Source organism: Panicum hallii, chromosome 1 (assembly GCF_002211085.1).
Source record: "Panicum hallii strain FIL2 chromosome 1, PHallii_v3.1, whole genome shotgun sequence".
Taxonomy (NCBI): domain Eukaryota; kingdom Viridiplantae; phylum Streptophyta; class Magnoliopsida; order Poales; family Poaceae; genus Panicum; species Panicum hallii.
In genome coordinates, this window is record NC_038042.1 from 6837224 (window position 1) to 6845979 (window position 8756).

The 8756-nt window shown below is 44.5% G+C and overlaps 1 protein-coding gene across 1 annotated transcript; it reads right to left on the bottom strand.

Annotated features, from left to right (window-relative positions):
* Positions 1-2663: 2663 nt before the first annotated feature.
* On the bottom strand, positions 2664-4597 carry LOC112891859 (40S ribosomal protein S24-1). Its single transcript, XM_025958853.1, has 4 exons — positions 4370-4597; positions 4114-4284; positions 3222-3308; positions 2664-3043 (listed from the first exon to the last, which is right to left on the bottom strand). The coding sequence occupies exons 1-4, from the start codon at positions 4493-4495 to the stop codon at positions 3014-3016; spliced, it is 414 nt and encodes a 137-aa protein (XP_025814638.1). The 5' UTR covers positions 4496-4597; the 3' UTR covers positions 2664-3013.
* Positions 4598-8756: the final 4159 nt, after the last annotated feature.

Below are 8756 nucleotides of genomic sequence, written 5' to 3' on the forward strand. Positions count from 1 at the left end.
CAACCACTTTATAAGGTAGGTGATAAATACTTTGGTATTATATACTATGACTGTCAAAGTGATTGCTTCAAAATGTCAAAAAAATTGTCTTGTTGAGTTATTGCTAATCAGCTGCTTCTCTGTTTATTTTTAATCGAATGTGCAGGCAAATAGAACATGAACATGGTTAATTGACTCTTATTCATCTCTAATCAGACACATTATTTCTTAATTTAAATAACACAAGTCAACACTAGAAAGCTACTGTACAGAAGCAGGGCCTATATTAAATCTGCTCCCACCATCGTTGCGGCCGGAACCACCACCCGCGGCAGAAGCTCAAGCAGCCGCCAAACCACTGCTCGCTCAGATACGCGCCTCGCCGCCGCACCTTCTCCGTCAGCTGCCTCGCCGCCTCCGCCTCGGCGGCCAAGTCGGCGAGGGCGCGTTCGAACGCGGCACGTGCGCGCTCGTCGTCCCCGAGCTTGACCTCCGCCAGGACGTACTCGGCGCGCACGTCGGCGTTCCGGGGGCAGGCCGCCAGGGCCGCCGCGGCCACGGCGCGCGCGCGCTCGGTGCCGCCGTCCTCGAGCTCGAACGAGATGTAGCGGGTCCACAGGAGCGCCCGCCCCTCCTCGCTCCCTCCGTCGCCGTCCGCCTCGCTCCTGGCGCGCCACTCCTCGAACAGCACCCTGGCAGCGGCAGGGTCGCCGCCGCCCTCTCTCCGCTCCATGCTGATCCACGCGCTGTAGACGAAGGCGTAGTCGGCGCACCGGGCGAGCGCGCGCGCTCCACGCCGCCCCCGCGCTTGTACAAGGGCAGCCCAGCGGAACGCCCGGCCGGGGTCGAGGGACTCGAAGAATTCGAAGCCGCGCGGCACCACCGCGTCGCACGACCCGTCTTCTGGCGTCGAGGGCACGCTCGGTGCGATCCCCATGCCGTCGATCCAAAACAATGCAAGGACACAGCTGCGGGTTCGGCCTTGTCGATCCTTTTCTTTTCTATAAACGGGCAATCTGCTCTCGGTTGCTCGGTGTCGGATTGAATACTGTATTGGATTCCTCTTGTGATTACTGAACGCTATTTGGATATCAAATCTTCTTCACCAGCGGGTTGGTTAATCTGGAATTTCTGGTTCTAGCCAAAACTGAGATGGAAGTTATGTAATCCCCTTCATATACCATCGACAAAGTGTGATCTTGATCTACCACTAACGGAAAAGCAGTTTTTTTTTTGACAAAGCACCATCTTATATCTGATTTATGTTAAGAAAAACAGGAAATGAAAAAAAACTGTCAAAAAAGGAAAATTATTGTCAAATTTGACAAAGTCTTCCTATCAACAACATGTATTTTTTTATTCCGACTCGTTTCCCGACGATCCTGTTGTAGGTAGAAGAGAGGACAAATAGAAAACCAAAGTACTCCCCTCCGTTCCAAAAAATGCAATCTAGTACAGTACCAATTACCAAATCAATCTATCCCATTTTTCAACAAGTATATATAAAAAATATTATTTATAGTATCAAATAATCATAATTAGATTCATAAATGTAGTTACTTGTGGCACCGAAGATATCTCAAGGCTCAAGTGATTCACTGAAGTGACAGATAGTAGAAAAGACAATATTATGGATTCGGTACTCGCTTCTGTTCTGAAAATACTCCTGTTCTGCTCCTTCTGTTCTGTAATGAAAAGACACTAAAGGATAGTTCATGCTCCTTCTGTTCTGTAATGAATTTGAATATAACATAAGCTTGTAACATTCTGAGACCGGAAAATACTTTGAAGTAATTTTAACGGCAAAGCTCTCCATTAAGCTCACATAAAAGGAATCGTGAGAGTTTTAAATTTTAATTGCAATTTCTTTAGAAATATAGGTGATCTGATTAACCTACCAATGAGATTAAGATACATCGTTACGATCTAGCACCATTTTTTCCATACAACTTTTTAGTTAGGTCGATATACTGGAGAAAGCAGTTTAGGATTTTCAGATAGATCCAACATATCGGGATTCCATACAAGATCCACTATCCTCCAACTGATAGCCCAGCGACTATTTTGTTTTGGGACGGAGAGAGTATAGTTGTAAAAGCGCAATTGTTAGTAAGAACATGTCCAGTAGATTACTCATCTCTCATATTCTATATATTTTGTCTCCATTGCTAATACCATTTTTTGTATTTTTGGTAGTGAGTGCTATAATAGATTACTCATGGATAGGGTGGAAGGAGCAATCCTCCTACATTTAAATAAGAGAGAGTTATATTTTGATAATTACCAAAAACTATATTGACAATAGAATTGGTAATCTGCTGAGCACCTCCCATTGAAAAAATAATTTTTTTATATTGAGAAGTGATATAAATAATCTGTTAGAGATGCTGTAAGCTCTTTGCTTAGATTGGTTTGCATCCGAAGCCTACCACAGTCCGGACTGGACTCAAATAAAAGGAATATTTCCAACTGTGCCAAACAAACGCAAAAGCCCATCTAATCCGAATCCAGCTTCCTAATTTGCAGAAGCAATAGTATTTTTGATCAGCAAATTAATTACAATAGCATACCACTTTAATTTATTTCTTCTAAATTATTTACGTAGAATACCAGTTTACTTTATTTTATTAAATTTTTGGACCGATCCAGTAACCCAAAATATATATAACTTATAAAGGAGCTTCTCTCAAACGTTGCCCTGAGCGGGCGGTTGCCAACACTCGGCACAATCTCGGATAACGCAGAAGCAGAGCGAAAGGCCTACAGCACGGTTACAACCGCAGCTGGAGCCTGCAGCTCAAAATGTTCCAGTACAGCTACAGCCTTCTCGGATAAACTCATGTCAAATCATTGTCAAATACGAGGAGAGACTCAAATCAAATGTAACAGGAGACGACGAAACAGCTCAAAATTCTCTTTCTAGCGATGCACAAAGCATTCCACAGCAGGGCCTCGGCAAGGAGATAGGGGTACAAAAATTCTGACGGTGAACAGGCACTCAACTCAAGGCTGATAACATACACTGAAATCTTGCTTATTTCTTCTTTGCGTCCCCAGCCTTTGTCTGCACAACCAATCCAACAAAGGTTTCAGTTACAGTTTAAGATCGAGATCCTGTTTGCAATGCAAGTATTTCATAGGAAACAGTTATAGGTCTCCTGTGAGAATGCAGTGTGAATGCCTCATTCCTAACAGGCACAAATATCAGGGGACATCAGTCTGATGGGTGTAAATCAACATACCTTCTTCACACCACGGATCTTCTTCGCCCTGTTCTTCCTCTCCTTCATCTGCTTCCGCGACTTCTCCACCTTGGTAGCAAGACCGTTCTGCATAAACAGAACAGAACCACATTGTCAAAAATAAAGCAAAGCAGGCAAAGCCATAGCTGGATAGTTGTTTCAGACACATTTCACAGGCTGCAATGACAAGGCCATCAATAGGCAATGCGATACTTCAGCAGCTATAAATTTGCAGAATAATTTTACTCAAGAACTCCATGGCCATCAATTGTTCGTTCCTTGCAAGGTTTCAATGGTCATGGGCATAATTCACAAAAACAGCATATTAAACAAATTAGGTCTTCCCAAGGGATTGTAGTTACAATACAAGACAGAAACATCATTTCTGAACTTGTAAATAGGGTGTAGAAATGTAATACTAGTTGCTTTTCGATAGACTGAGAACTAGCACACTAAGAAAGCTAATCTTCATCCCACTAACGAATAAGCACACATTCTACTTCCATGCAGCTTAGCACATTTAGTCCAATTGACATTCTCAAGGCTTGCATAATACAAAATGGCAAACAAGGAACAAACACAAATTCACTATGGTCAACATCATGAGACAAATTTTGAACCATGAGGTAACAATGCAATCATTCAGGAAATTGCAACACATGATAAGGCTACATGACGACTAACATCAGGTCATTGCTAACCAATGACCTGATCTGAACCAGCAGCCAACTAAAATGAGCAGCAACCATAATAAACCACACACGTAGCAAACAACTAACAGGGGCAAAATTTGCGCTTTCGGCGGATACCAGCTAGTGCATTCAGTATGCAAGACCAAGAATTCAGAGCTGGTCAGTGACTAAAAGGGGGTGGGGGAGCACGAGACGCGTACCCTGATGAGCCTGTACTTGGGCTCGAACTTCTTGGCCGCCTCGACGTTGTCGTAGATGAGGCCGAACCCCGTGGACTTGCCGCCTCCGAAGTGGGTGCGGAACTTGAAGACGAAGATGCAGTTGGGGTCCTTGACCTCGTACACCTTGGCCAGCTTGTCCTTGAGGTCCGCCTGCAATGCCAACGGATCGCACGCGTCAGCCTCGGTCAAATGAGACATCTCGGAGCAACGGCCCCGGCGAGCGCAAGGCCCTGACCTTGGAGACGTTGGCGCGGCCCGGGTGGAGGACCTCGAGCACGAACTGCTTCCGGGAGAGGAGGCGGTTGGTCATGAACTTGCGCGTGCGGAGCGTCACCGCCGGCGCCGCCTTCGTGTCCGCCATGCTTGATGCTGCCTGCCTGCCTACCTGCGGCGCGCGGGGTCGGCTTCGCCGGAGCTGGCTCGCGGGGGCGCTAGGAGGCGGCGGCGGCGGGGAAGCGGGCAGGGGCCGAAGGGGATCGAATATATATCTGCTGAAACCCTAGGTCATCAGGTCACTGCGGCTGACAAGTGGGAGGCGAATGGCGCGTTTTTGTGGGCCGGATTGGATTTTATAGAATGATGGGCTTTAAATTCTAGTTGGGCCTATTTCGGCCACTGTCTACTACTACTGAAAAGAAAAAAAAAACTCGGCCACTTCCGTTTAACCTACAATATCAGGCTACTAGGCTTGCTGCTGCAAAATTAGCATTGCTTCAACTTGGCTAGGTTGTTTTTCTTTTTTGTCAATCCTGCCTATCAGGGTTTGAGTTCCAACTTATCACGAGTGGCGGAGTACATACAAGTGCTTAAATTTATGGCTTTATAGTGTCTATAAGGAGACATGCCTAACTTCGTCCCCCAATCTAAAACCTGACCATCATCTCTCTTGGATGAAAACATTCGTGCAGTAGAGCGAGTGTGCTTGTGCATGTACGTGAGCAAGCATCGATGCTGGTGATGCGTTTCGCGGGAGAGGAAAGAAGAGGCTGTTTCTAGTGGCCAAGAAACAGCCATCGCAGTATCGCGGCTATCAACAGGTACGTGCAGTAGTGGGCCTCAGGCCGGCCTGGCCAAGTTGCTCAAAAACTCTCTGGTCAAGTTGCTCTTTGGGCCATTTTCCCACCCTCTAGATCCGCCCCTGCGGCCTGCTGATAGCAATGCTATCTACTAGTCTACTACGACCACTACTAGCTTTGCTCAAAAGAGAAGGAAAAAAAAAAGGTATAGCTTGCAATCACGCATGCCATGCAAGACCCTATCCAATAATGCGTGCAGCGGGCAGATCTATCGGTACTGATGAAACGTCATTTTTATTCCGCTACCACGCATTTACGTACGCTCCTCGATCGGCATCAGATAGAGTTGCTTTCTGTGCAGAAACATCTAGATCTAGTTGAACGCACAACAAATAAATGGCCTCACACGCCTTCAATATATATTCAACCACGAGAAATGCATCACAGTTCTTCCGAAACTCAAGTGTGTGTGTGTGTGTATAGGTCGTAGTCATGTACGTGTTTCCTCTCCACGCGTAGGTTACGTACGTGCTGCATGTACGGATGCATGATGCATGGTAGTTCTTCCGAAATCTGCTTGGTGCTGGATGCTTAATTAGCTCATTACTTGTTGTGTCGGGTTACTGTAGCGAGCTTCTCATGCGTTGCGAGATGCGGCTATACACTATACTCTATTAATTCGTACAAATGTACACTACTACAGTAACGATCTTTCATCCCGGCCAGTTTTGGGTCCAGAACTGATGATCCTTTTAGTCCTAGAGGGCGGTGGGAAGGTCCCGGTTGGAGCCACCACCGGTTGGTGGCTCCAATACGGACTAAAGGGTCTTTCACGAGTTAGTTTAAAAGGAAAGCATCCCATTCAAAATCATATGTGCTGTGTAGGTGGAGTGATAAAGAAGCTGTGCGTAAGACGAGGGGTCTCGGGTTCGAGTCCTAGGCATGGAGTAAATATTTTACCTTTCCACGGACCTTTAGTCCCGAGTGTGGGAACCGGAACTAATAATTCGGATCCCGGATTCGTAGTCCCGCTTATAAAACCAGGACCAAAGAGGGTTGGGAATCGGAAATACGAGGGGATTCTGCGGTAGTGGTAAGACGTAATAACCAGATTTGACTAACAATTACTCTATTGATATGTTATTTTTTATTACAATCTTAATCATAAGGTAGTACTTTAGTTTTAAATACAAATTTGATAATACCAATTTTGTACCCAAATCTCATATATCCATAGAGTTATCTCATTGGTTAAAATTTTGTCCTAACAGAACTAAATTATGTGTTACATTTCTAGATGGAAAGAATACATTATAAAGGTTACATACATTTCTAGACTAGAAGAATACATTCTAAAGGTTGTATAAAGGACTCCTTATATCTAGCATTGGGGATCGCGGCACAGCCCGTGTCCTTGGTTCCGCGTCCGCCTCCTATTTTCGGAAATGTACATGATACTAGAGGGTTTTGAGACACTCCCATCCGTTATTTAAAAATAGTTTAACAGTAGTATTTTTTTCCTTTTTATTATTTTTAATATAAAATTAGTAGGTAAATTTAATGCTTTTGTTGTCATGTTAATATTCCAGACGTCACTTATATATGGTACATATTTATGATACGATGGAGTAGTGTCAAACTACGATACTCGGGGGAGCAGTGTTCCGTAGATTGGAACGGGAGTCTATTGTACCAAGCTCAACCCATTTTAACCACTTAACCTAGAATTTTAACCTTCAATTCTAAACTAGGATTAACCTATTAGCATAATAGTAACGTAAACCGGAACAACTCCTATGAATTGAATTTTAATCTACAATATTTTTGTGTTACGTAATAAGAGCAACTCCAGTAGACCCTCTAAATAACGTAAAAAAGATGCACTCCAGTAGACCCTCTACTTAAATCCTCTATTTTGGAGAGATCTATAAATCTCCTCCTCCACCCTCTATTTCTAAAGGAGTGAGTAGAATTGAAGGGTATTGATGGAGTTGAAGCAAATTTGGAAACTCCTAAAAAAAGATAATCCTCATTTAACATTTGGAGGATCTGATTTAAAGGTCATTGTTGGAGTTGCTCTGACACCTCTAGTGATGAAATGTTGTGGACGAAGAAAGATTCAAACCTTCTTAGCTGTTCCAAACCTAGCTTAACTGCAGTGTAAAAAGCACAAGAATTCATTTTACTTGGTCCAAATTGAAGCTACGAACGCTTGCTCGTTGGCATCACCGTTACTTTGTTGGGGCTGCTCAACCCGCTGCTAGCTGATCAGAAGATGAAACGAAGCTCCATCACAATTGCAACTAACCATCAGTCGTCTCACACCTGCTGTTCAAGCGGCACGTGCAAATTACCAACCTTCTCAGCGGCTACAAATACTACACTGTACACTCAACAGGCGCAAGCAAGCTCATCAACACGCTCGAATACCGGCGGCACGCGCGAATCGGCAGCAGCCCAACACGGCACGCCGGCCGGAAGCTCGAGACATACGGCGGCGGTGATGTGGCCGGCGGCGCCGATGTTCGCGGTGGGCGTCCTGCTCTGGCCCTTCACCGCCCTGGCGCCGTCCGGGCGGAACCTCACCGCGCTGCTGCCGGAGCTCTGGGACCTCCTCGGCTCCCTCTACCGCCACTGCCGGGGGGAGTTCGTCCTGCTGGCCAGCACTCGCCGGTGGCGTTAGTTACTAGTTTGTAGCTGGTTGCACCGATGAATCGTACGTTTCATGCGGGCACTGCTCGGTGCACTCTGGGATTTGCTCCTCCGCATGTCCTGTTGCTCTGTGTGATAATTGAGCTAGTTGACCTTAAGAACTCAATAACTGCAATAATTGTGATAACCTTATTATTGTTTCTTTGTCAGTTTTTCTTTACTCGTGTAATCTTTTCCGTACATTGTTTTAGTTTTGCACATGTATAAAAACACAGGGAAATCAAGGAATAAGTAATACAAACACGAAGACATGCGTGAAAACTGTCCTTGTGTTGGAACTTGCCTACCCAGGTTCGAAGATCTTCCAGCTTATTAGTTTATTAAAGGTGCTCATAGGGATATAGCTACCACACGAAAATATGCATTTCTAAGTAGCATATCAAAATAGACGACTCATCCAGAATTCACTGCTTACTTCTCAAGACCCTTTAACAAAGCCCCATATCTATCCTCCTATTTTTAATTCACCTATGTTTATAATTATCAAGCAAGTAGCAAGTATCCGTTATTTTTTACTCGATGGCTATATTTCCAACAGCTAAATATTTCACCACTTTATATATGTATTCCATTCACTTGGTTTCACCACCAAGTCATTTTCCCCTATAACTAAAATGAGATATCCCTCTCACTTAGACTCGTCATTATCATCATCGGATAATGATGATTAACTAATCTTTACGACATGTCACTATAACTCTGTGGGATAATTGAGCTAGCTGAGCTTGAGAATTCAATAATTTCAATAATTGTTATAAGCAAGTAGCAATAATTGCTGCACATATATACCATTGTACCCATGGAAATCAAGGAATAAGTAATAACATGTAAGAGGATCTAGTAGTGGTGGCATGGCTATAGGGGTGCTGAGAGCCACATAGGGTGAAAGGAAAT